The 27,993-nt window shown below is 37.2% G+C and overlaps 2 protein-coding genes across 3 annotated transcripts in view; both read left to right on the forward strand.

The window, feature by feature from the left end:
* Window positions 1–1,342: 1,342 nt before the first annotated feature.
* Window positions 1,343–10,883, forward strand: dhx40 (DEAH (Asp-Glu-Ala-His) box polypeptide 40). 2 transcript variants are annotated; one of them, XM_082181025.1, is made up of 17 exons: window positions 1,343–1,919; window positions 2,028–2,173; window positions 3,107–3,226; window positions 3,544–3,771; window positions 3,896–3,962; window positions 5,121–5,252; window positions 5,363–5,462; window positions 5,613–5,699; window positions 6,015–6,197; window positions 6,293–6,373; window positions 6,606–6,763; window positions 9,139–9,253; window positions 9,355–9,463; window positions 9,549–9,643; window positions 9,720–9,789; window positions 9,942–10,170; window positions 10,246–10,883. In XM_082181025.1, the coding sequence occupies exons 1-17, from the start codon at window positions 1,745–1,747 to the stop codon at window positions 10,362–10,364; spliced, it is 2,214 nt and encodes a 737-aa protein (XP_082037151.1). In that variant the 5' UTR covers window positions 1,343–1,744; the 3' UTR covers window positions 10,365–10,883. The 2 variants fall into 2 exon arrangements, with proteins under 2 accessions (XP_082037151.1, XP_082037152.1); XM_082181026.1 differs by lacking the exons at window positions 1,343–1,919; window positions 2,028–2,173 and adding an exon at window positions 2,906–2,934 and having other exon boundaries at window positions 3,085–3,226.
* A 510-nt stretch (window positions 10,884–11,393) lies between these two features.
* The window catches only part of cltcb (clathrin, heavy chain b (Hc)), a 28,633-nt gene continuing 12,033 nt past the window's right edge, over window positions 11,394–27,993 (forward strand). The window contains exons 1-23 of the mRNA XM_082180993.1: window positions 11,394–11,737; window positions 13,523–13,730; window positions 16,759–17,027; window positions 17,148–17,309; window positions 17,401–17,514; window positions 17,712–17,885; window positions 19,414–19,611; window positions 19,702–19,902; window positions 20,553–20,705; window positions 20,823–20,945; window positions 22,792–22,929; window positions 23,028–23,192; window positions 23,357–23,537; window positions 24,110–24,273; window positions 24,377–24,502; window positions 24,604–24,746; window positions 25,526–25,760; window positions 25,894–26,016; window positions 26,406–26,551; window positions 26,659–26,842; window positions 26,965–27,157; window positions 27,271–27,428; window positions 27,787–27,951. Coding sequence (XP_082037119.1) covers window positions 11,696–11,737; window positions 13,523–13,730; window positions 16,759–17,027; window positions 17,148–17,309; window positions 17,401–17,514; window positions 17,712–17,885; window positions 19,414–19,611; window positions 19,702–19,902; window positions 20,553–20,705; window positions 20,823–20,945; window positions 22,792–22,929; window positions 23,028–23,192; window positions 23,357–23,537; window positions 24,110–24,273; window positions 24,377–24,502; window positions 24,604–24,746; window positions 25,526–25,760; window positions 25,894–26,016; window positions 26,406–26,551; window positions 26,659–26,842; window positions 26,965–27,157; window positions 27,271–27,428; window positions 27,787–27,951 — 3,765 coding nt within the window. The 5' untranslated portion in view covers window positions 11,394–11,695. The remainder of the gene's footprint in view (window positions 11,738–13,522; window positions 13,731–16,758; window positions 17,028–17,147; window positions 17,310–17,400; window positions 17,515–17,711; window positions 17,886–19,413; window positions 19,612–19,701; window positions 19,903–20,552; window positions 20,706–20,822; window positions 20,946–22,791; window positions 22,930–23,027; window positions 23,193–23,356; window positions 23,538–24,109; window positions 24,274–24,376; window positions 24,503–24,603; window positions 24,747–25,525; window positions 25,761–25,893; window positions 26,017–26,405; window positions 26,552–26,658; window positions 26,843–26,964; window positions 27,158–27,270; window positions 27,429–27,786; window positions 27,952–27,993) is intronic.

Here is a 27,993-nt window from a genome sequence, read left to right on the forward strand (position 1 = left end):
TCCCACTGACCCAGCCCCAAACCCAATCTCTTAAAAATGAATAAAGGCTGGTTTCTAAAGTAGCCTACTTCTTCCTGCCTCTATGTATTAAAGTCGACATGAAATCAAAATTGACCCTATTTACTTTGTTAGCGCATATTACTTGCACGGATTAATTGTTCACCACAAGACTAGTAAATTACTAGTCTTGTGGTGAACAATTAATCCGTGCAAGACAAGTTAATACACAGAAAAAAATTGTTTGCCGTGGTAATCTTCAAAATCAAAATCTGAAAAGTTACTTCCGGTCTGGAATGGCGTTCCTTTTCTGATGACGTCAGTTTGACGGCTTGGGTTGAAAATGCTTAACCACTCCCCTCAAACCGCTAGTCTGCTATGAGGAGAGATGGAGAGGAGGTGCGCTAAAGTAAAACCCTGCCCTCTGTTCAATATTCCGTTTCACTTGGAAATACGTCACAACACTGGAGAAAAGTTGTTTGCAACTTCCGGTTCACGCGGACTTTAATGCTCATGGGTAGCCTAAATGGGTTCCATTCAGACCTTAACATTAAGTATTTTACTGTTATATGTCAACAAGATTCAACAAAACATTTTCACCTGGCTAGACCCAATGTTTAGATCTGTTGTGGTATTTATGCAAATTAGCACATGCATAATTAGATTATGCACCGTTTGTCCATGTTAACAAACAATTTAAAACTTGTAATACAATTTTTGTTTGTCTTGATGTAAGTAATCAACTCAGTAATTTTCATGGTGATATCTAAATGTTATTTTTTTTACCCTATTCACGTGAGAAAAAGAATGAATAGGCGTATTCATAGGCTATATTTGGGTCTTTTTCGAAACTTTCCCCTAATGGGATTCTTCTGGACTTTTTTTTTCCTTACTCAGGACATATTGAGGATACAAAATCAGCTGAGTTTGCTTCTGTTGCTTCAAGGTTGACCCCCATTTTGGCTTAAAATGACTGGACTATTAGGCTAGGCTGCAGTAGCCTATATGGTTGTGAAGAAGTGCTTTAGTATTCTTATCTGTTTTATTTGTATTTATTTGATATTTTATTGTATTTATTTTGCACATACATAATATGATGCACTCCATAGATACTGAATTATAAAGATTTATACACATCGTTGATTCGTCGTGGACACACCATTGAAGAACCTCAGTGAACAGAGCGGCCTTAAAGGGATAGTTCACCCAAAAATGAAAATTCTGTCATTATTTACTCACCCTCAAGTTGTTTCAAACCTGTATGAAATTCTTTTTTCTGCTGAACACAAAAGAAGATATTTTGAAAAATGTCGGTAACCAAACAGTTGATGGACCCCAATGACTTCCATAGTAGGAAAAAAAAAATACTATGGAAGTCATTGGGGTCCATCAACTGTTTGGTTACCGACATTTTTCAAAATATCTTCTTTTGTGTTCAGCAGAAAAAAGAAATTCATACAGGTTTGAAACAACTTGAGGGTGAGTAAATGATGACAGAATTTTCATTTTTGGGTGAACTATCCCTTTAAGTCATCATCCTGTGCAGAAGGGGGCGCTAATGCGTTTTCATTAGCTGTGAGTAAGAACAGATATGAGTTCAAACGCTCAACTAACAACTTGTAAACAAGATGAAATAAGGTCTTCTGCGCCATTAATACGACTTATTAATATTCTTCTGAGCTTTTAAAAATCGTTTCAAGAGCTGAAATAATATTTCGTTGGATAAATAGCACGTGAACGGATAGACATGTCAAAAGCAGAGAAGAGCAGTGAAACGGAGCATCATGAATCAAAAAAGCTTCCTATTTATCAGCAAAAAGACAAACTCATTCAGGCTGTGAAGGAAAATGCCTTCCTGATCGTAACGGGAGAAACTGGCAGTGGAAAAACAACTCAACTCCCTCAGTACTTGTACAAAGCAGGTATGTATGTTATTGACAGCGAATGAACTGGAAAGGACGTGCATGTTCGTTCATTTACTGTGTATTGGATCTATCGTTCCTCTTCAGGATGCCTCTGTTTCTGTTCAGGTCTTTGCAGGAAGGGCAGGATCGGTGTGACTCAGCCCAGGAGGGTTGCAGCCATCACTGTAGCCCAGAGGGTGTCTCATGAATTGGGGGTCAGGCTGGGTGAGGAGGTGGGATACCAAGTGCGCTTTGATGACTGCTCAACACAGGTAACAAACACATGCTATCAGTGTTATCACCACTGTGTGTTATTATCACACACGTTAACACTATGCAGAAATCTCAATATACACTACCGTTCAATTGTTTGGGGTCAGTAAGATTTATTTTGGTGGAAGAGATAAATTTTTTATTCAGCAAGGATGCATTAAATTGATCAAAAATAATTGTAAAAATATTTATAATGTCACAAAAGATTTCTGTTTCCAATAAATGCTTCTTTTGAACTTTCTATTCCTAAAATCCAAAAAAAAAAAAGTATCACGGTTTCCACACAAATATTAAGCAGCGCAACTGTTTACAACATTGATAATATTAATAGATGTTTCTTGAGCAGCAAATCAGCATTTTAGAATTTATTTCTGAAGGATCATGTGACACAGGAATAAATTACATTCTAATATACATTTTTTATTGTCTAATATTTCCTAATAATATTTTTTTTTTAAATTGATCAAATAAATGCAGCTTTGGTGGGCATCGTCTTTCAAGTGCATTAAAAAAGTCAAACTTTCCATCGGTAGTGTTAGTGTACATCACGAATATCATTATATTTCACATTGGGATATCTTTGTTATTGATGCTGTGATTCTTTTAAATTAAAATCTGCATAATGTCAAGGAAGTACAAAAATATATTACCACAGTTCTTTAAAAATATTTAATATTTTCTTAAATAATCTTTTTCACATTGTGGTACTGTCAAAATGATTTTTTAAATTTTTTTATGGAACAAACATGTTATTTTATTTGTTTTATTTCTTACACCTTTATTGATTTTGACACAAAGTAAATTGAAATAATATAGTATTTTGTATTTGTTAGAGTACATAGTCTTGGTTTGTGAAAATAGCCTCTAACCAACAAGGTATGTGTAATTAATTAGTGTCATTTTTAATGAGTTGGGGGTTTTTTTTCTATCAGGACACTGTGGTTAAATACATGACAGATGGCTGTATGCTGAGGGAGATTCTTGCAGACCCCAGTTTAACACAGTATAGCATTGTGATCCTGGATGAAGCCCATGAGAGGAGTCTGAATACAGTATGTGGACTTTATGTGCAATTTTGTGCTTTTACTTGTGAAATTAGAATTAGTTTTTTTTTTGTATTGTGGTCTTCTTTATAGTTTCCACTTACAAAAAAAGCACTGCAGTGGCACCATGGTACATTGATTGTGTCAGATTGTAACAACATGGTACTCCAATGTACTTAAAATAATACTATAGCATTACCAAAAAACAATATATAAAAAAATAAACCTTGGTAATACTGTGGTACTTTGGTTTTATTGCTAGTTGCAGCTTCATAAAATGCAGAAGATATTTCACTAAATCTTTAATAAAATTGTTTGTTTTTCAGGATGTTTTGCTTGGGTTACTCAAGAAGACCCTGTCAAAAGGGTCCCATGGCCGCAAAACACCCCTCAAAGTGGTGGTGATGTCAGCAACATTAGAAACGGAAAAGCTCAGCTCTTTTTACGGACACTGTCCCGTATTCACTATTCCTGGGCGTACATATCCGGTGAAGGAGAAATTCTGTAATCTGATTGGTCCAAAAGACAAAGATAGTTCTTTCTATGTCAAAGAGGTGTGTTGTGACCATATACATTATTACAAACTTTATTACAAATAGTATGGTTGTAGGGAAACTTTATGTTTGAAACACTAGAATCTTCAAAGACTGTATTATGTGTTCTGTTTGTGATCCATAGGTGGTAAAGGTGGCTTTAGATGTGCACACAAATGAAGCAGCTGGGGATATTTTGGTCTTCCTAACTGGTAAGCTCAGCAGAGATGTACACTATTGTTCAAATGTTTTGGGTTTCTATTTCAAATAAAGGCTGTTTTTTCTAACATTCTATTCATCAAAGAATCCTGAAAAAAAACATATAACATGGTTTCCACAAAAATATTAAGCAGCACAAATGTTTTCAACATGGATAATAATAAGAAATGTTTCTTGAGCAGAAAATCAGCAGATTAAAATGATTTCTGAAGGATCATGTGACACTGAAGACTGGAGTAATGATGCTGAAAATCCAGCTTTGCATCACAGGAATAAATTACATTTTAATATATATTACATTTAAATATATTTAAATAGAGTTAAATGTAAAAATATTTCACAATATTAGCCTATTGTTTTGATAAAATAAATGCAGCCGTGGTGAGCATAAAGGCCCAGATATACCAGAATCGAAATCAAAGAACTGGTGTGACATCATTTCAAACATAATCATGAAGTTCATTTTGGGTTTGTTTCGGGACTTCGAAACTGCTTGCCTAAGCTAACTTTCCAGAAAAGTTCACTCCGGCTGGTAAAAACATGAACGCACTGGAGAGTAGAAAATGCTTTAAAAACTGCTTCATAGTAGAAAATGAAGTCATTCTAATTGAAAAAGATACTGATGCTGTTTTTTTCAAGTTTAATACTATAAAGCTGATTGCTTTTAAACATTCTATTGTATACAGTGAAGTGAATTTACTGGAATGCCGAATTGCAGAGATCGTGCAAACATCCACATCGCTGTGATAAGATGTTTTCTTAACTTCTGTTTTCTTTCACTGCTGTCATTTTTGTTGTGCGTTTATTTTGTTGAAAGGAAAGCGCGGAGCACATATTAACATATTCATCTAAACGTCGCCTACATCAGTATGGGAGGCGTCGGGATGTTCCCGAACAGTTTGCCGCTGCGCACATATTTTGAACTTCTTTTTACCTCAAAGCGAAGAACGAAAAAGAACTTCACCATGTATACCGTGCCCTTAAGAGACTTCTTTCAAAAACGTCTAAAAAAAATTTGTAATGGGAGTGTACAGTATTTATTTAAGAGTTTTACAGTAGGTTTGCAGATTTTCAGTGGTTAGAATACCTGTATTTAGGATATTTCCAATATTTGTCTTTAGTTTGTAGCTCTGTGCTTGTGTTTTGAACAGGACAGTTTGAAATCGAGAAAGCCTGTGACTTGCTTTTTGAGAAGGCTGAGATCTTAGACTACCGTTACGATGTCCATGACCAAACTGTTGAAGGCCTTCTCATCCTACCTTTGTATGGATCCATGCCAACAGGTTAGCCTGTCTTAAGATTTGTCTCAAAGCCAAAATAGAGTGAAATCTTGTGTATAATCATAAATTGATCAATACATGTTTTGTTATATTTTATGTTTTTTTTTTTATAGATCAACAAAGGCAAATATTTCAGCCTGCACCAAAAGGTGTGAGAAAGTGTGTGGTAGCGACGAATATTGCTGCAACTTCACTCACAATTGATGGAATCAGGTAGAAACAAATCTCACAGTATTACACAAGCATCAGTTACTCAATAATAAAACAGCAGAAATCAAAATTGCATGATTGTGTTTTGAGGAAATATTGCACTTTTTACAATTAAACTACTAAACAACAATTATTTTTTATGTTGTGTTATAGATATATCGTTGACAGTGGATTTGTGAAACAACTAAACCACAACTCAAGAGTTGGATTGGATATTTTGGAAGTGGTGCCAATTTCAAAGTATGTGTCATGGAAAAAAATTCTGAAATTTAGATTTTTTAATTAAGGTTTTAAAAAAATAATTTTTCATTGTTTATTCATTTTATTATATTTTATTATCAGTATAATTATTTCATTATTTATTGCTATGAATATAACTTTTGATGCTGATACTATGAATGAATGTATTAAATTAATTCATTAATTTCTAAATGAGTGTGGGTTATGCTACTTGTAAAAAGCTGTTTAGTGGGGTATTGGCTAGTTTGTCCAAATAATGAAAAACAGTTCCGTTTGGTTCCACTTTTATTCTGTTCTGATAATGTTTCCACACAGAAGCGAGGCTCAGCAGAGAGCTGGCAGGGCTGGACGAACATCTGCAGGAAAATGCTTCAGGATTTACAGTAAAGACTTCTGGGACAAATGCATGCCAGACTACACCATTCCAGAGATTCAACGGACCAGTCTTACATCTGTCATTCTCACACTGAAATGTCTCGGTGTCCATGATGTGATTAGGTAACACCGGGCTGCATTGTTTTTTTTGTATAGTTTAATCAGTTTTCTAAGAATTGAAATTAACACTTCTTTTTTTTTTATTATGGTATATTTAGATTTCCTTACCTTGACTGTCCAGAGGAACGGTTTATCCTGACCGCTCTGAAGCAGCTGTATCAGTATGATGCCATTGACAGGTGAAGTGATACTCTCCCACAAACTATTACCTGTTATACAAGTACATTGCAAGAAACCGTTGAGACTCTAGAATATGTCTTCAGCATTTTTCCAGAAGCCCATCCTAACCCCAGTACGGCTGATATTCACATTCACATGACATGTCAATAAAGGCACACACTGTTTATTGTTCAATGTGTCAGGTCTGTAATCCGAATTAAATACAATGCTAAAATCAGCTTTTTGTGACAGGAGAGGTCACGTGACCAGACTGGGGCGGTTAATGGTGGAGTTCCCTCTTCCTCCTAATCTTACTCGTGCTCTACTCAAAGCTGCCGCTCTCGGGTGTGAGGACATAATGCTGCCCGTGGCCGCCATGCTGTCAGTAGAGAACATCTTCATTCGACCAGGTAATAGTTCCTGTATGTTATGTCACTTAAAATGTCTGTCACTTAAAATTCATGTTTTAGATTTTGATTTAATCTCCTGTAGTGTTTAATCAAAATGTTATATCTCGATCTTCCGGTGAAAACTACAGACTTCTCTCTGGTGACGTAGGAAGGACTTCTCCAGTCATTTAGTCCTCTTAAACCCTGCCCCTTTCTTACTATAGACTGCAAGCTCATTTCCATTTTTGAATGCAACGCCCAGATGTCAAAATCCAATCAACAACCAATGCATAGAACCAAGTTCCCGCCCTACATACATTTTTTTCGACAATCCGTTTCAATTTGACGTACGCCACAATACAGAAAAAAAGATGTCGCAATTTCTGTTTCATTGTGAGTTATAAGTAGTTATTCCATGTCACATAATCCAGTCAACTGAGCATTTATAATGCTATTTTAAAGGCTCCTAATTTTGTTTTGGAGGTCTTCTACAATTGGTTTACATGTATCTGAGACTTACATTTTCTCATAGTATACATGGCATCATCATCTATTTTCTCACAGTGTCTGAAACTTTCCCATATCTACTCTGCTCTGATTGGTCAGATGGGCCAGTCTGTTGTGATTGGTAATCGAGTGTCGAAAACAAATTAACATTAATATCTGAAAAAGCATAGCACTGATACAGACTAATTATTTTCATATTATGGCAGAAAACCAATAAATGGCCCATATTAAAATCTTCTACTATTTGTCTAAATAAATGAAAAACGAAAGACAAATTAAATGCTACATACCCAGGGGGCAAAGGGGGTTTAGCAGACATGGGCTGCTGTAAAAGGTTGTCATATAAAAATGAAATCTATGATGTCTGAGGATCACAACCTGGGTGGACAACCCGGTCAACAAGCTGCTGGAAACTTGTAATTAGGGTCAAAACAATGCTACCTCAAATTCTGCTTTAACCCCTTATGCCCTGAAGGCATTTTTAGAGTTGTTTTGTCTGAGTGACACACACAAAACTAAAGACTCATAACTCCAAAACTATAACAAGGAAAGTCAAAAGGTAGGTATGGTTTGATAGAACTCTCTTCAAATTTTTTGAAAATATAAATTACATTACATTTGGAAATTCTCCTGCCGAGAAACTGCTGATAAATACAAAAAAATATATATAATTTTTATTATGATTTTGCATATCTCTCTTGTTTGACATGCAATAACTCGGGAAGGAAATACGGTGGTGGAAAAATTCTTTTTTGGGGAAGTCCCTCTACACATGAGCTGCATCTGGATACAATTTTGTGGTGATCAAATAAAGTAATCAAAAGTTACAGCATTTGGAACCAATATAGCCTTTTTGTTGAGACCTTGACGCCCCCTCATGGGCATTTTTTAAATTGTTTCACCATGAAGAATATCTTGTCATAAAAGCAATAGATTAAGTTCATTTTGGGCTCATTTTAATTGTATTAATATGCTGTAAAAAATTAAGTGCCATTTTCAACGATTTTTGAATGTTTCATGAGATGTATGATGTTTTTGACACATTGCAGTACATAGTACAAAAAAGTATTTTATAGATTATAAAAATTAAAAAAATCTATTTATCAGCAAATAACTCAGCAATACTTAGGAGTTTTTCAAATTGGTTTTCAAGTTTTTCATTCACTGTAAAGTTCAGACTCTAAGCTTTGAAATGATACCTATTTTGTGTTGTTCCATTCAGTGGTTGCTTAGTAATTTGATTATGAATTTTTTTCACGGGGGGGGTGTCCCGCCGGCGGGACATTTCGGGTTAACTCCCCAGTATCACCCAATGAATTAAGAGGCATTGTTAACTCTTACATTCTAATTACAAGTACAATCAAGGCATCAGATGAAAGCTTATCTTCCACTCTTTTGAAAGGTGTGCTCAGTTTGTTTCTAGCATAAAGTATCAGGGAGATATTTCTCAGGATTCATGAATATAATTAAACCTTTTTAGCATGTTTGGGTGATTCCGGGGAGTTAAAGCAGAATTTGAGGTAGCATTGTTTTGACCCTAATTACAAGTTTCCAGCAGCTTGTTGACCGGGTTGTCCACCCAGGTTGTGATCCTCAGACATCATAGATTTCGTTTTTATATGACAACCTTTTACAGCAGCCCATGTCTGATTTCCTAAAAAACAGGTGTTTTGCCCCCTGGGTAACAGGTGAAATTAGGCATCACAATATTATAATGTATTGTAGGCTAAATATATATAGAGATTTTCACCATAAGTTATATGGTAATTCATACTTTTCCCACAATACTAAGAATATTTTACAGTAAAATTAAATGTCCTGTCCCATTAAATCTAATATCGCCTAATACATTAGATAATTCCAATATTTCCTTTTTCTTTTTTTTTTAGGTAAACCAGAAGGACAAAAAGAAGCAGAGATTCGACACAAAGAGATAGCAGCTTCTGTTGGCGGATCCAATGATTTCCTCATGCTGCTCTGTGTCTTTGAGAAGTGCAGAGCAAGGTAGACCATGAAGTTTGAACGAATGACTAAATAAATCCAGAACTCTTTATGAAAATCATGTGACATGCTGGTATTCATTCTTATTTTGGTTCTTCTAATAGCGACCATCCATCCGCCTGGTGCAAAGAGCACTGGATCCATTGGCGAGCAGTGAAGTCAGCCTTCAGCGTTGAGACACAGCTGAGCGAGATTCTTCAACGTCTGAAGCAGGTAAATCAGATTTTCTCTACAACAGTAATTGCTCTTACTTTCATTATTTGAATTCTTACGACTTGTTCTTTGACTGTTTATGTAGCAGAAAGACTTTCCACATGAGACGTTTGAGGGCAGTAGGAATGAACTGCTGCGCCAGTGCCTTTGCCTGGGTTATTTCACCAATGTAGCCAGGCGGTGAGCGCCACACTGTCATTTTATTACATAAAATGTATTTATTAAAGCCAGTATTAAAGTGTTCTGTTTTCCTCAGATCTGTTGGGAAATCATTCTGCACCATGGATGGACATGGGTCCAGCGTTGTTATTCACCCTTCATCATGTGTAAGGAATTAAATCCATCCAAATGTTCATCCAAAAATGAAAATTTATTATTTAAAAAGTCATTATTTACTCACAATCATGTCATTTCTTAGCTTGTTTACATTTGTGTGTGATTATTTTAACCTGAAACCACTTTAACTTCTTGTATTCAGCTCTTTGGTCAAGAATTGCAGCTGGACTGGATCATCTTCCATGACGTGTTGGTCACCTCACGGGTGTACGTGAGAACAGTTTGCCCCATCCGTTACGAGTGGGTGAAGGACCTGTTGCCGAAACTGCATGAAATCGATGTCTATGAGCTGAGTAGTGTCGCAAGGGAAGAAGTAACGGATGAAGAGATGGACAAATGGGAAAAGAAAGAAGCAGCAAAAAGACAAGCAGGTGCGTTTGAAAAGGCTGTGCTACATTTTGCTTGTCATATATTTGTTTATATGACTTATTTTTTTGTTTAAATAGAGGCCACAGAGGATGCGGCAAAGAAGCTGGAGAAGAGGAATGATGAAAGCTCAATCACAGAGGCTCGAGCTCGCTACTTGGAGCGAAAACAGCATCGGCTACCAAGAAAGGGTACATGAGAGGATAACATTTTCACCACAGATTCTGAAGCCGCTGAATACAAATATGAAAGACTTTTTAATCTCAGATTTCAGAACATAATCCTGCCACAGCACTCTGGTCCTGTGGATTTTGATATGGCTTTTCAGTCACAATGTGTAATAAACACATATTTTAAATCTTTTACGTAAATAAATGTTTGTTTTTTTAAAAACTACTTTTTGATATTGGGTGTTATTTTATTACATCTTTAGAATTCAGACTAAAGATTTTAAAGCACAAAAAAAGAGAAATTTTTGATTCGTCCCAAAGACCCGAATCATTTTAGGTTTAAATTTGTGGCATTGAAAGGGGCGTTTCATGTGACCATGGAGGAAACACTGATCTGATATGTTCAAATCAGATCAGTCAGAAGAAATCAAGTCTGTAGCGAATGGTGTACAGAGAATACGCAACTTTGACAGTTTGCTTTGTGTACCAAAAACATTTAGATGTAATATGATGTTTAAATAAATGATAGAAATTGATATTTTTCATCATTTTGAATTCAGGTGCAGTTATTTACGTTTATTGTTCACATTCTTTGGTTTGTTTAGACTACTTTTATGTTATGTTTCCGACTTTAGTGCGTGACTTGTAATAACGTTCGACAAAATCGGAGAAATGTGTTTCTCAGGTCCACTTGAAGGCTGTATTTCTTTTTTACAGTCAATGGTCACAACCCGAATTAAAAAATTAAATGGTCTGCGATACTCAGAAAACGATTCAGTGAAGGATTCATTCACTTAATAGATTCATTTAAAAACAACGATTCGTTCACGAACGCACTACCACTAGAGCGTAGCCGGAACTGACGTACCTAAAATATGAAGAACTGAATGATGTGGCAAAAATGAAACGAATTATTTAACATTTTCTAGACTACTCATACTGTCGCTTATAAATCAAATCTAAATTATTAAATGTCCAAACGCTTACATACACCAAATCAGTGCCCCATTCATCGCCTGCTTGATTAACTAAATCCCTGAAATCGCGAATGTCCTTCCGCCGCAACGTCCGCGCTGCTGCTTCCGGATTGTCATTCTGAGCTGTTTCCGCCGCCATTGCGGGTCTGAGCGAGTCCCATCCGTGCAGAGAGGGGAGGAAAAAAACATCAACCAGCTGGCGGATTGGCTTGACACGACGAAAACACGACACTTGCATTCCCTGTTTAATATAACCATCAGTCCTGCATTTGATCTGTTTCGAATCGAGGGTGTCAGCGGAGAGGAGGTCGTCGCTCGCTAAAGCTAGGGAGAATTTTTGCGAGGAGTCCGGCCGGGAGGATTGAGAACAGAAAGCCCAAACCATGGCCCAGATCCTTCCTATCCGCTTCCAGGAGCACCTGCAGGTGGGGTTTCACTACAGCTAAACATTAACATTTTAATATTCGGTGGCTTTGCTGTAACAGAGGTGACAGTGCTAGTTAGCTTTAGCGCTAGCTCAATGAATGACCTCCCATCCATTTCAATGGCTGTGTCTCAAAAGCTCGCGAGCTGCTGAGCAACATCTTCGTATCAAATGCGCCTGTGGTTATAAAAATACTGTTTGTTCGAATCAAAAGTTGGAACCCGCAATTGAGACCCCGAAAATTCTAATGTTCATATCGAACGAGTTTATATGGTACTCAAAATATGAAGTATGGAAAGGCAGGTCACTAGGTTTTTTAGACACAGCCTATGCAGGTGGATTCAGTGATCGGTGAAAGGATTAAACCAGCTTTATAAAGCGGCATACATGCTGTGATTTATTTTGTCGGTTGAATAAAACTTGACTTTGATTGTCCACATTTACCGCTCAAAAACATTTCTGTTGCATGTCTGTTTATTGACAAATCTTTTCACCCTTAAAAACCCATATATAAAACGTTTGGTGAAAATGACGTAAAATTAGACGTAAATATGGCTGGGTATTGCCACAGATTTCCCGAATCGATGCTGATTAACAAGATCTTGTTTCGGTTAAATATCTATTCGTTTGGATAAATAAATTAGGTAACGTTACTCTCCATAGTAAACTGTTCCTTAAAATAAACGAACCTTTCGGAATAGTGTATAGATGGTGTTTATCAATATTGATGTATATATTTTAAGGGTAATTGACAAAGGTGTTTTAAAAAACTGATGAAAAAGTCATGATCAATGTGTTTACACAAATCTCAGTTGATAAATAACATTTATAAGTGTTTAAATAAATTTTAGCCTGTTTTTATGTCAGGTGGCACAACCAAATATTTGTATGTAGCCTATATACTGTACATGGAAAGTGTACCAACCTACTCATACTTGAAATTAGCTGTTTTTACCAGTATTTGAGAGAGATCTGCAAACCTTTTCACTCTGCTACAAGGATCATTTGGATGATGCATCATTGCGTTCACTGTTATTGCCTCGTCAATTCATAATAAAATATCCATGTTTGCTGTTGTGCCACCCTGACATTTGAATATACAAATTGCGGGACACATTTTTTACAATTATCTCAACCGCTTTAAAACTACTGTTATTTATTTAGTTTTAAATTTTTTTGTTTTCTTAGTCTGTTAAATTTTTCAGACAGTTGCGTCACCTGACATTTTGGGGATTTAACATAATACATATTTATGCATTATTTAAATGTGCTAAAAATGGATAAAACTAAACAGGTTTTATAGAATGGAGTCAATATAGGCTATGTCATGAATTTATCAAATTATTTTAAAAAGGAAATAATGCACTTGGACACAAAAATATGCACGTCATGTCGTTGACCCTAAACATTTGAATGCAATCTCATGGATAATTGTTGTTTAACTGGCTTGACTGGAGTCATTACATTGTATTGTGTCATTGCACATGTGCATCTCAGTGGGGGTAAATGATGGGGCTTGTGAGATTGTGCCCATATCTCCTTTTTTATCCCCCCATAAACATTGAAACAAACTTGCAGCAGACACATTTAAGACCTCCAGGCTGTGTATTAAAAATAAAGACAGTATTTTGATGCATTTTTGTACCAAAAAATGCTGTCTAGGTAGGCAGTTCACTAGGTTTTGAGAGACACCCTTCGTTTATAAAGGCTTCCAAATCTCATGTATAGAAGACAATACTAGTGCTGTATCTAATATTGATACATATTGTCTGTCCATTCTTCACAGCTCCAGAACCTGGGCATAAACCCAGCAAATATTGGGTTTAGCACCCTTACGATGGAGTCAGATAAGTTCATCTGCATCCGGGAAAAGGTGGGCGAACAGGCCCAGGTTGTGATCATTGACATGAGTGATCCCAACACTCCCATCCGCAGGCCCATCTCTGCAGACAGTGCCATCATGAACCCAGCCAGCAAAGTCATTGCTCTTAAAGGTAAGACACAGGGGGGCTTGAACAGTGGGGGGGACACGTTAAGGCATGGATTTTTGAAATGTAATGATAATTTTTGGGATGATATAGAAATTTCCATGTGGTACTTTTTCTGCAACCCCCTCCCACCCACTGAATGTATTTGAATGGGTGTTTCTCATTGAGACAGTTTAGTGTAACATAATGTATTACTTTTGTCTCGTCAAATGACATGGTTATCGTAAAATACCCTCCATATTTCCAACAAATAGGTTCATATTCTCAGCCATCTCTGTCTTGTTACAAATTAAAACTTCTTGTTGTAATTTTTTGGTTAAGAATAGCCTTTAAAATGCTCATTGGAAATGTTTTGCCGTCATAAATGCTTTGTCTGTTCTTGCTTGTTTTTGTTCTTTTTTTATTTTTTGTTTCTTACTGCTTTCTTATGTTTGCAGACGGTGAGTTCAATTTCATCTATCCTGAGTTGTGGGATTTGAATTGTGAAATGTGGGGCAATCTGAATGCATTTGATGTTGAATGATAGGTTAGCCATATATTAGTAGGGGGACGGGATTATGTAACATGCATGTAACTTGGCAAAAGCCTGTTTTCCTCTTGTTTAGCGTAAAATTAAATCTAGTTTGTTGTTGTTAGTTGAAACAATATACAGCTGAGCCCTTTAATTTTTGTTTTGGCACTTGTCAGTCTACTGTTAATGCAATGCAAAGGTCTACTATGTCTGTAAAGTGATAGATGTGCAAGGCAACGTTCTAGATATATTTAACTCTGCAAGTCAACTGTAAGAATGAGAAGTGGATTATGACCTTGAAAATAGCAAGATCACAATAAATACTGTATACTGTAAGATTGTCTTATAGTTGGAGTTCTGATTTGTATTTAATTATTATAATGATTTTGGAAATATTGTATTTAGCCAGGCTATAACGTATACACTACTGTTCAAACGTTTGGGGTCAGTACAAAAAAAAAGAAGAATGCAAGAATGCATTAAATTGGTCAAAAGTGACAGTAAAGACACAAAGTTACAAACTATTTCTATTTCAAATAAATGCTGTTTTTATTATTCATCAAAGAATCCTGGAAAAAGTGTCACAATTTCCACAAAAATATTAAGCAGCACAAATAATTTCAACATCGATAATAATAACGTTTCTTGAGCAGCAAATCAGCATATTAGAACGATTTCTGAAGGATCATGTGACACTGAAGACTAGAGTAATGATGCTTAAAATTCAGCTTTAACATGACAGGAATAAATTACATTTTAAAATATATTAAAATAGAAAACAGTTCTTTTAAAATGTATTATATTACAATATGACTGTTTGTACTGTATTTGTGATCAAATAAATGCAGCCTTTGTGAACATAAGATACTTTTGAACTGTAGTGTGTGTGTATATATAGATAGATATCGCACTGAGCACAGAAATTTAACTTTAGCTATGAGTTAATATAATATAGGCATACATTTATTTCACCGTAATGTGTCCTCCCTCAAGATATAATTGCTTAATGCTTACCAGGCCATATGTTAAAAAAATTTAATAAAATAATAAAATAACTAACAATGGTTCACAAAAAATTAGATAAAATATACAGTGACCCCAAAAAATATTTGGACACTTAAAATGTCTAAGGGCCTGTTTAAACCTGCTAGCTTCATGCGTTTCTACTGATCGGATAGCTATCTGATTTGTTAAAACGGTCCTATTTACACTTGGCCACATAAATGTGTCTTCGCAAAACGAATATAAATCCATCTTTAGTTCCCGCGTTACATGCAAATTTAACGGAGTTCAGTTCACGTCAACGAAAACAACAGATATGCGCTGCATTTTATTTATCATCAGCTAATTTCAAGATCAAAGACCGCAATAGGAGAGAGCGGCATCAGCACTGGTAAGATCATTAAGTCTCACTACTTTTAATGAAGATGATTGTGTGTTGAACATCTGGGACTTACTTTCAGTTTCATTTGCGGCAGTTTGCGCGTCGACTGGCTGAAGAGATACTCAGATACTCATCTGCAGCGTTGCGTGTTGCAGTAGCGATGTCATATCTGGCTATAACATGTGAGAGCGTGTTATAGGCTATATGACATGTTTATCTTTTAACATTTTGGGAGGAGTAAAATGTACATGTATGGTTTCAACAACCCGATACATTTACACTTGTCCAGTTTCGTCTGGAATGCATGTCAGACCACCTGAAGTGGTTTGAGTGATCCGATTTTAATCCATTTCGGAGTGCGTTTACACCTGGTCTTTTCATGATCGGAAGTGACCAGGTGTAAACATTTTACATTTGACAACCAGAAAGTGTCCACATACTTTTTGTCTTAATTTTAATTACATCAAATTATTTGTGTTGATTCTATTTTTTCTTTAAAATAAATATGCCACTTTGATATGTTAATATTTTTTGCAGTGAGATTGATACATTAAGTGTGGCTTTTATGTGTCCTAATACATTTTGGGGCCACTGTATCTCGATTAAAAAGTATAATTCAGATCTACAGAATTCAGCCAATTATTGTACACATTTTAGAAGAGAAAAAGCTTTTAAACATGTTTTTACATGTTTATCAAATTTTATTCCCACATACTTGAGGTAAGGTTATGATTCATGTTATTGCAGATGGGAAACACATTATGGTTTTGAGTTTTTCCCCTTCAAACAATCTGCATTGCATTTTTAGAGTAGAGACAGTTGTTTACTAATTAATAATTGATAAGCGTACTAGGTTTAGAACATTAGTAAAATTGTCAAACTAAGGGCAGATCAAAAAAACTCGGCTTGATGTTTGTAAATGTTTGCAGTGTTTGTCTTATAGTTGTTCCTTTTGCATTGTAACCGCTTTGTCATGTTTTCCATATTTGTCTTTACTTCACAATTACAATTTAACATACACATCATGTTATTAGCATTAAGCTGGATGTCTGTATGTTGACTAATTTAAATCACACCATTTATGATCTCAAAAAAAATATTGCTGTTTTATTAAAATGACCTCTGTTTCTGAATTTCAGCTGCAAAAACCCTTCAGATTTTCAATATTGAAATGAAGAGCAAGATGAAGGCCCACACCATGACCGAGGATGTTACATTTTGGAAGTGGATCTCTCTCAATACCGTAGCACTTGTGACTGACAATGCGGTCTATCACTGGAGTATGGAAGGAGACTCACAGCCCATCAAAGTCTTTGACCGACATTCCAGTTTAGCAGGCTGTCAAATTATTAACTACCGCACTGACGCCAAACAAAAATGGCTACTTTTGATTGGAATTTCAGCACAGGTAAAATAACGAATATTTTGTGGATTTAAATGGTCTTGTCCATGCGCAGTAACCTGCAATGTCAATGTGGTTATCGTTTTCCTGCTGAAATGCCTTTTTTAAAAAACCCTTTCCTGTCAGCAAAACCGTGTTGTGGGCGCAATGCAACTTTACTCAGTGGACAGAAAGGTGTCGCAGCCAATCGAAGGCCATGCTGCTGGATTTGCTCAGTTTAAAATGGAGGGAAATGCTGAGGAATCCACACTTTTCTGCTTTGCTGTTCGGGGACAAGCTGGAGGAAAGGTCTGGTTATTCGTCATAATGAACGTCAATGTTGAAGTAACGCTAATTATGTTTTAAATGCCACTCTTGTGTTTTCCCCCCCCCCGTGTAGTTGCACATTATTGAGGTTGGAACACCTCCGACTGGTAATCAACCTTTTCCAAAGAAAGCAGTCGATGTATTTTTCCCTCCAGAGGCTCAGAATGATTTTCCAGTTGCCATGCAGGTATACATATTTTAAAATATTTAATAAGTCTATTATTCACATTAGTCTATTGGGGCAGTTAGGTTAAACCACACAATTTCTATGACCAACAGAATACAACCCAGTTATATATATGTATATATGTGTGTGTGTGTTACAGTAACTCATTTTTAGTATTGGAGACTCACTCGTGTCTTTCCTGTCTTGTCTTATTCTAGATAAGCTCCAAGCATGATGTAGTCTTTCTCATCACCAAATATGGCTACATCCACTTGTACGACCTTGAGACGGGTACCTGCATCTACATGAACAGGATCAGTGGAGAGACCATTTTTGTCACCGCCCCTCATGAAGCCACATCTGGAATAATTGGCGTGAACCGGAAGGGACAGGTACCGACTATTTTATCTGCTGTTGTGGACAGTAAGACAAAAGTGGTGCGTTGGCTTTGTTTTTAGCTTTAACATTAAGGGTTGTTTAGTCAGCACGTTTGAATGGACCAGCCGAGCTTGTTCCAGACACACACCAGGGGTTTGTTTCCAGATAGTTGGCCCTGGTTTTTGAGCTGCCTTCGACATGTGCAAACAGACTAGCTTGTGTTCTGTAATCTACTGTAACAGGATGCCATCAGTTGATGAATTATTTTGGAACTCAGACCCAAGTCACATTAAATATGCAGAGAGAGCGTAGAAATGTGATCTCTACTCATTGTTATTCTTCCGTTTGTTTTCCCCTCCTCATTAGAGAAACCTCCCTGGTCAAACCACAAGACTGTCAGCACAAACTAGGATTGGTTGATATATTGAATATACTGTATATATACAGTATATAGATAGATAAAATGACATGGTTATGAATTTTGTGTTATCCAAGCCTGGAAGATGCAAATATTGTCTAAAAATAGCAAAAATATTTGTGTCTATTTGTTTTTGTTTTTTTTATCTGTATTACCTATATCACCCTATTCCATCCTAAGCCTTTGTGTGGATGCAGTCTATAATGCATTAGGATCCTATGAAGGAGTTCCTGTAAATAACAGTGTTTGTTGATGCCTTGACACGTACAGTGAGAGAACAGCATGTGACACTCAGTAGGAGGTAGATATAGACGCTGTAATCCGCTTACCGAGTCTGCGACGTGTTCGCTCGGCTTCGGTCGCTGACTGATGACCGCTTCAGCTCTGTCACAGGCTCTGCTGCAGACTTAAATAAGTGCATAATGGGATACTGGCCCATTCATCTTACCCTGAGGGTCGCTTTAGATGCTTATGGGTCCAGAGATCAGCATTATTTGGAGCCAATCAGTGCATAATTAGGTGCTTATAAATAGAGATTAGCCAGCCTTAGAACTAATGTGGTAATGCAACAGAGGTTATGGGCTGGTCTTGGCACAGAGATTTGTGTATCTCAAGAAGCCAAACAAACTTAACAACAAACATTACTGATACAGGAAAGACACGTAATATACAGAAAGGTAGCTCAGCAATTGCTTGTGGACGTATATTATGGGTGTTCAGTTAATGCATAAATAAGAATGTCATTGATTAAGCCTTTTAAATTATTGTGTTTTATTACAAAAAAAGTTAAACGATCAATTTCTTATTCTAAAAATGCTTCTTCTTCCCCCATCACCAATCTTTCGGGTTTTCTCCCTGAAATAAATACATTTTAAAATATATTAAAATTGAGAATAAATAATTTTTAAATTGTAATTATATTTCATTATTACTGTTTAAAAAAAAAGTTTAGTACTTTTGATCCAATAGATGCAGCCTTGGCGAGCATAAGAGATTTCTTTCAAAAACATAAAAAAACGACCCTAAACTTATGGTTGCGTAAATACAAAAATTCTGTTTAATTTGTTGCGTGACTGACACTGTCAGTGTCTGACACATTATGTTTGTCGTCTGCTGTTTATCAGGTACTGTCTGTGTGCGTGGAGGAGGAAAACATCATCCCTTACATCACTAACGTGCTGCAGAACCCTGATCTAGCCCTCAGGATGGCCGTCCGCAACAATCTGGCAGGTGCCGAGGAGCTCTTCGCCCGAAAATTCAACAACCTGTTTGCTAGCGGCAGCTACTCTGAAGCTGCCAAAGTGGCTGCCAATGCGCCAAAGGTACAGCAGACTGCATCACAATACCAGATGCTTCATTAGTCTTTGTCAGGCAAATATTGAGGTTTCTGATTGGCTGTTGGGTTCTTGCAGGGGATCCTGCGCACCCCAGACACCATCCGTCGGTTCCAGAGTGTTCCTGCCCAACCTGGTCAGACTTCTCCCCTGCTGCAGTACTTTGGGATTCTGCTGGACCAAGGCCAGCTGAACAAGTTTGAGTCATTGGAGCTTTGCAGGCCCGTCCTGCAGCAAGGCCGCAAACAGCTCCTGGAGAAATGGTTGAAGGAAGACAAGGTACATCCTCCACTGAAAATAAATATGTAGCAATAATAGATGATCCAAAGTATTGTTAAATACTTTATTGGCATGATAGTTAAACAAGCGGTGTTACCAAAGTATCAATACATCAAAAGCAGATATAAATAAATGACAGACAGATGTATCTCTTAAAAGAATAGTTCACCCAAAATTGAAAATTATCTCATAAAGTTCAGACGAACACAATCAGAGTTATATTAGAAAATATCCTGGCTCTTCCAAGCTTTATAATGGGAGTGAATTGTGCTCGAGTTTTTGAAGCTCCAAAAAGCGCATCCTTCCATCATAAAAGTAATCCATACGGCTCCAGGGGGTTAATAACGGCCTTCTGAAGTGCAGTGATGGGTTTTTGTAATACCCATATTTAAAACTTTATAAACTATAATCACTGACTTCTGGCAACGGCCGTAGTCACGTTCATGAGAATTGAGTTCCTGATTCATTCTATTCAGGTTCAATCAGTCTAAATCCAAATGATTTTTAAAAATCGATATCCTTTTATCACAAACAACCGGAAAGGTCAAGGAAATTAATTTGTCAAACCCCCTGATATCTTTATAACTAATTTAATTTTTGTTTCTCTTTATGATTTTGGGATAAAAACCTGCTGTTTTCGCTTTTTGCAGCTGGAGTGTTCTGAAGAATTGGGTGATTTGGTGAAGTCTGTGGATCCAACTCTCGCTCTTAGCGTTTATCTCAGAGCCAACGTTCCCAACAAAGTGATCCAGTGTTTTGCAGAGACCGGGCAGTTCCAGAAAATTGTACTGTATGCAAAAAAGGTGAGTTTAAATGTGTTTCCTGGCGCTATATTTTACACTGGTCCATAAACAGCTTTATTTGTGTGAGAGATTTCAGTTTTGAGCTCCGTCCTCTAATGCGTGGCCATCTGTGTGCAGGTTGGCTACACTCCAGACTGGATCTTCCTGTTGAGGAACGTCATGCGGATCAGTCCAGAACAAGGCCTGCAGTTCTCCCAAATGCTCGTTCAAGATGAGGAACCTCTGGCTGACATCACTCAGGTCTAAGAGCATATTATTACATTTCCTCTGATGTATATCTTGTATTTATTTAGTTTTATTCAGTTTTTGATTATGACTGGATATAATTACGTAACGTGAAGGAAATAAAATGATTCTTCAAGGCTCCAGACTAACATTTAAGAGCAGTGGCACCAGTGCCATCAAGTATCTACAGATGGTGGCACCAGCACCTAATTTGGTAGCACCTCACATGTAATATTAATAATGTTGCATGTTTAGCATCTCAGAAATGAAAGTAGCTTGAGTTGACAGTAGAGCTGTAGCGGTGCGTCGATGACGTCGACGCGTCGACGCCAAAATTACGTCGACGTCATATTTTTTGCGTCGACGCTTCTTTATTTATTATCTATTTATTTTTTTGCACCATTCCCGGAGGTACAGCTCGCCACACACACACGTCTCCTTTCTCTGCAGAATGCCACAAATCCGCTCAACCAATCACAGCACACCATTCCACGCATTGTAAACAGTAACGGTGGCGCTCTGACACCCGGCATCCTAGTTTTCCTTATCTACTTTGCACTTTTTGATCAACAAACAAACAAAAAAAATAATACATTGATGAACCTGTGGTGGATTCTGCCGTAGGGAAGAAACGTAAGCCATCGAAATCTAATCATTTACGTGAGGAGATTAAGAAGATGAGGCACGCGGGAGGAAGAGAAATGCCGACTGATGCTTGTTCTCACACGACAGCGTCAAACTTCTGTCGAATGCTGACACGTTAACCCCAGGGGATCTTTTAAAAAACTTTCAATTCTTGTACTCAAAGTCAACGAAAACCGAGCAGGACCTAAGCCATTTTACAGCTGATCGCCGTCAAAAAAGAAGGTCGCCGTCGTTCAGAAGGTATTTCTAGCGATGGCTGATTGAATGTAGCCTATGTTTAGTCCAGATTAGTATTGACCGAGTTCAGAGGCTGTCATATGTGGATCAACTTTCTTTGTTGTGTATTTTCAACAGTTTCAATGTGAAAATTAACTTTTATATTGATTCAATGGATTAATTGCATGAAAAAAAAAAGGATTTATCACATTTATACTATATTATTCAGAAGTAAACATTGTAGCTGACAGTGTGTTTATGTCAGAATGTTTATTTTTAAACCACAACCTTCTAAGTGCTTCTTTTACCAATATATTTAACATATCTTTTGCATTTCTCATCCAAACAACGTCAAACTTGGCACTGCACTTACTCGTGCCCAGACAGCTGTCGAGTTTGAAATCCATCGGAGTAACGGCTCGACAGAGATATGCGAATAACAGACAGGATAAATAATTCCAATTAGTCGTTAGATTAGTCGACTAATCGATAAAATAATCGCCCGACTAATCGTTTAATTAATAATCGTTTACCCCAGCCCTAGTTGACAGTAGCTTGAGTTGATAGTAGCAGTAGCTTGAGTTCAATGTGGATTTTTTTTCATTAAAAAACACCTGTAACTTAAAATTGGTCTTCCATAGTATCATACATTTGTAGATCATGATAATCACAGGTAAAGCCACGCATGGCTTTAATAAAAATGTGCAAAAATGTATATAGCTTTATAAAAAGTACAGTTTTTATATTCCATTACTACTTTAAAGCATTTAATACATTCTACATTAATATAATAAAATTGAATGTGAATATCCCACATTCCTGGCACAAAACAATGGTTATAGTTAGTGGTACTACATTAACACCATGGTAAATGTTTGAAAAGCCTAACTGGATCTTTGTGGTAGAACAGAAATGGCAGCGCTTATAAATTAGGCAAATTGGTAGTGCAACAGTGCAACAATTTCTTTTATTTACTAAAAGATTTTTTTTAATCCTACAGATTGTGGATGTGTTTATGGAGTATAACCTGATCCAGCAGTGCACTTCTTTCCTGTTGGATGCCCTGAAGAACAACCGCCCCACCGAGAGTCCTTTGCAGACTCGTCTGTTGGAGATGAACTTGATGCATGCCCCACAGGTGCTCACTACAAACAGCAGCAACGCACACCTCGCTTAAATATTTTTGCAAAGCTTTGTATCACAACATGTTTTTTGTCATTATATTTTCTTATTCAGGTGGCAGATGCTATCTTAGGGAACCAGATGTTCACTCACTATGACCGGGCCCATGTGGCTCAGCTGTGCGAGAAGGCAGGTCTTCTGCAGAGAGCTCTGGAGCACTACACTGACCTGTATGACATCAAACGGGCCGTGGTTCACACCCACCTGCTCAACCCAGAGGTTAGGCCTACAGTCTGCTTGAGGTTTTGGACCTGATGCTACTGTATCATTCATTTGGATACATTTCAGTTTTCTCTCTGATAATGATGGTTGTCTGTAACATATCTGGTTCACGTCTGATCATGGTGTTTAATGGTGGGTAATATGTTCTGCTCTGGTTGCAGTGGCTGGTGAACTTCTTTGGCTCTCTGTCTGTGGAGGACTCTCTGGAGTGTCTGAGAGCCATGCTATCTGCCAACATCAGGCAGAACCTCCAGATCTGCGTCCAGGTGGCCTCCAAGTATCACGAGCAGCTCTCCACCCAGTCCCTCACAGAGCTTTTTGAGTCCTTCAAGAGCTTTGAGGGTAACAATGCTAAAATCGGTTTCAATGCATCACAATTGATATGTTCTGAAATTAGGACAGGATAATATACATATGTGTATATTTTGTTATATAGGTGGATACTTTTATTAATTTTTTAACCAGGTGAGACATAATTTTAACCAAACAGCTATTTTTGCCAAGTAAACAAATATTATTATAATTGTTTTTACTATGGAGACATGGTATTTATGTACAAAATTGGTTATTAGGGTATTCAAGATTCTTTAATTTATCGGTGTTGTTTTATATTCTGTATTTTATTGTGTGTTTTAATTTCTCCTTGTTTTATTATTTATAAAAAATATTTTTGATATCAGACATTTATTGGTTATTAGCCGTAACATGATGGCTTGTCGGTATCGTTCTGAATTTTAATATCGGTACATCCCTATTTTTACAACATTAAACACTGGCGGAGTGAGTTTTAGTGATGACACCAACAAATCATTGAACAATTGTTTTAAATTGATTCTTTGAAATGGACAGTTTGAACTGAATCATGGAAATGAATCCGATGTCAAGCTCAGTATGTTCTATCATTAACTCTGCAGGTCTGTTCTACTTCCTGGGCTCCATTGTGAACTTCAGTCAGGATCCAGAGGTTCACTTCAAATACATCCAGGCTGCCTGTAAAACTGGTCAAATCAAAGAAGTGGAGAGAATCTGTAGAGAGAGCAACTGTTACGATCCTGAGCGTGTGAAGAACTTCCTCAAGGTACGACACCTGAAGGGCTCTTGAATTTCTTTTAAGGCTTTTAACAAGCATCTTAATAGTGCATTATGTTATTCAAAACAATCATTTACCTTGTCTTTAACAGGAAGCAAAACTAACCGACCAGCTGCCTCTCATCATTGTGTGTGACCGCTTCGACTTTGTCCACGACCTCGTGCTCTACTTGTACCGCAACAACCTGCAGAAGTACATCGAGATCTACGTTCAGAAGGTACTTGAGGCCTGATTATGACAACGATCATCTCAGCTCTCTGTTCCTGTAGCAGTGGGTAATGATGACTGACTGATTGAGTGATAAACCGTTTTTGTCAGGTGAACCCCAGCCGTTTACCCGTGGTGATTGGAGGGCTTTTGGACGTGGACTGCTCTGAGGACGTCATTAAGAACCTTATTCTGGTGGTCAGAGGGCAGTTCTCCACTGATGAGCTTGTGGCCGAGGTGGAGAAAAGAAACAGGTTCGATACGGCTGTTTTAAGACATCAAGTCACTGTTTAGGGATTTTTTTTCCTCAATGTCCATCATGTAGACAACAGGGTGGCCAATATAATACAGATAAATTCATAATGCAATTTAAATGATAACAAATGAGTAAAATATTTTACACAATGCAATTTATGGAAGTATAAAAAAAGTTCTAGAAAAAAATTATTGGAATTATTCGCTTAAAAAAAGAAGAAATTATTATTATTTATATAAAAGTATCATTTTATTCAGAAAGCCTTAATCATTAAAACAAGTGATAGTAAAGACATATATAATGTTTAAATACATTATTTTTATATATCAAAGAATGCAAAAAAAAAAGAAAAAAAAAAGAAGCAGCCCAAATGTTTTAAACATGGTTAATAATAAGAAATGTTTCTTGAGCAGCAAATCAGCATATTATAATGATTTCTGAAGGATCATGTGATACTGAAGACTGGAGTAATGGTGCTGAAAATTCAGCTTGGCCATCACAGGAATAAATAATAAATATATTAAAATAGAAAAGTTATTTTACATTGTTTAAATAATACAATTTCACAATATTACTGTTTTATCAGTAAAATAAAATCACTACAAATGTAGCCTTGCTGATCATAAGAGACTTTTTTTTTTTTTTAAACATTAAAAAACAACTTTTGAATGTAAGAGATAATAATTTTTTTTAAATAATATAGTGACCAAAACCAATATGATCAGTGTTTTATATTGTTGACGTTGATTTTGGCTGTTGTTTTGATCTGTATAACAGACTGAAGCTGCTTCTGCCGTGGTTGGAGGCCCGCATTCACGAGGGCTGTGAGGAACCTGCTACCCATAATGCTCTGGCTAAGATTTACATCGACAGCAACAATAACCCTGAGCGCTTCCTCAGAGAAAACCCCTTCTATGACAGCCGTGTGGTGGGCAAGTACTGCGAGAAGAGGGACCCCCATCTGGCCTGTGTGGCTTATGAGAGAGGACAGTGTGACCAAGAGCTCATCCATGTAAGGAACAAAAGCACTTTTGTTTTAGCGTTTGTTGCAGTGGAATATTTTTGTTCTGAGCTTGTTATTTGCATATTTAGTTTCTAAAACGGAAGAAAATTGCTATAAATATTTCTTTCTTTTACATTCGTAGGTTTGCAATGAGAACTCGCTCTTCAAGAGTCTGTCCCGATACCTTGTGCGTCGTAAGGACCCCGAGCTGTGGGCTAGTGTGCTTCTGGAAACCAACCCTTACAGGAGACCCCTAATCGATCAGGTGCAAATTAGAAAATGACAGAGAAGTCAACATGAAGCTCTATTCACAACCCATTTTATCTCCTTAATGTCACATTTCCTAGTAGAATGGGACAACGTAACAAAATATCCATTGAGAATTGTTTGGATTTTGAAACATGTGTTACACCCCAATAATGTAACCAAATGGTTGAAAGGGAGGGGCTAAAAAATAAGAGGGATTGGTGATCTCATCAGAAAATCATTGTTTCAGCGTGTTTGCAGAAAGACTAGGAATAGCATTGTTAATAAGAAAGAAAATGGGCCCAGTTTTGATTTCTAGTTGACTTTTAAGTACATTTATGAGTTATAATGGCAAAAAGTGCTTTAAAAGTAAAGCTTAAACCCAGTTTATCTTCTCACCCACAACAGGTTGTGCAGACTGCACTTTCTGAGACCCAGGACCCCGAGGAAGTCTCTGTTACTGTCAAAGCTTTCATGACTGCTGACCTACCCAATGAACTCATTGAGCTCCTGGAGAAAATCGTCCTGGACAACTCCGTTTTCAGCGAACACCGGTAATTTATTCTGGTAGAAACATTTGAGAGGTGACAGAACATACAATTAATTCCATAAATGCCTTTAAGGTTGTTAAACGTTTGCTTTTCCATTATTTGTGTCCCAGGAACCTGCAGAACCTCCTGATTCTGACGGCCATCAAAGCTGACCGCACACGTGTCATGGAGTACATCAACCGCCTCGACAACTACGACGCCCCGGACATCGCTAACATCGCCATTAGCAATGAGCTCTTCGAGGAGGCTTTTGCGATCTTCAGGAAGTTCGATGTGAACACATCTGCAGTGCAGGTACATCTTATCTCTTAAATGTCATCTGTGGCCTATCCTACAGAAGGACATGAACATAATTGCATAGAGTCTTACTTTTTGCTTCCTTGTTTCAAATCATTTGTTGTTTTTCTTGACTGTAGGTTCTTATCGAGCACATTGGGAATCTGGACCGGGCCTATGAGTTTGCTGAGCGCTGTAATGAGCCGGCCGTGTGGAGTCAGCTGGCTAAAGCACAGCTGCAAAAGGGGCTGGTGAAAGAGGCCATTGACTCTTACATCAAAGCTGACGATCCCTCAGCCTACATGGAAGTGGGACAAGCTGCAGCCCAAAGCGGTAAGTACCACAAAAAGTGCCTGCTTTATGACTAAATCCATAACGTTCAAGGTAAGGTGTTTATAAATATGGAAAATGGTCTAGTATTGAACTAATTGTTGTTTTCTCCTCAGGAAACTGGGAGGATCTGGTCAAGTTTCTACAGATGGCTCGTAAGAAGGCCCGTGAATCTTATGTAGAGACCGAGCTGATCTTTGCCTTGGCCAAGACTAACCGTCTAGCTGAACTGGAGGAGTTTATCAATGGGCCAAACAACGCACACATTCAACAAGTAAGAGTCTCCTACTCTTGTTGAGCTGATGGTTTAGAAATTAATGGGGCCGATTATGCCTCCAAAAGTGACACACATGTCTCTGAAATTCAAAGTGGGTCAAAATGACTCAATGAATTCATTTTTGTAATTTGCAATTTTTGGGATGTTTTGATATATTCAGCTGTTATTGTAATTATTTAGATATAAAGGAAAAAAATGAATTCTAATAAGAATAAAAGTATGAAAATATAAGGAAAAAAATAAGCCCTTCGAAATAAGGTAAAAAGTAAATATTGCCCTTAAATAAAAAGTAAATTTCTTGCACTTTTAAAAAAAATGTCTGATTGATAATGCCTTTTGCTCTTTTTCTGTCTAGGTTGGTGACCGATGCTATGATGAGAAGATGTACGACGCAGCTAAACTACTTTATAACAATGTATCTAACTTTGGCCGTCTGGCCTCCACTCTGGTGCATCTTGGGGAGTATCAGGCTGCTGTTGATGGGGCCCGCAAAGCCAACAGCACGAGGACCTGGAAAGAGGTCTGGTTATACATTTTGAGAGGATTTCTTGCACTTTCCTAC

The sequence above is a fragment of the Leuciscus leuciscus genome (assembly GCF_965113295.1).
Source record: "Leuciscus leuciscus genome assembly, chromosome: 9".
NCBI lineage: Eukaryota > Metazoa > Chordata > Actinopteri > Cypriniformes > Leuciscidae > Leuciscus > Leuciscus leuciscus.

Coding starts and splice junctions, on each gene's coding strand:
- dhx40 (XM_082181025.1), top strand. CDS start 1,745: ATGTCAAAAGCAGAGAAGAGCAGTGAAACGGAGCATCATGAATCAAAA. Junction 6,198..6,292: donor GGTGTCCATGATGTGATTAG/GTAACACCGGGC, acceptor TGGTATATTTAG/ATTTCCTTACCTTGACTGTC. Junction 6,764..9,138: donor GAACATCTTCATTCGACCAG/GTAATAGTTCCT, acceptor TTTTTTTTTTAG/GTAAACCAGAAGGACAAAAA.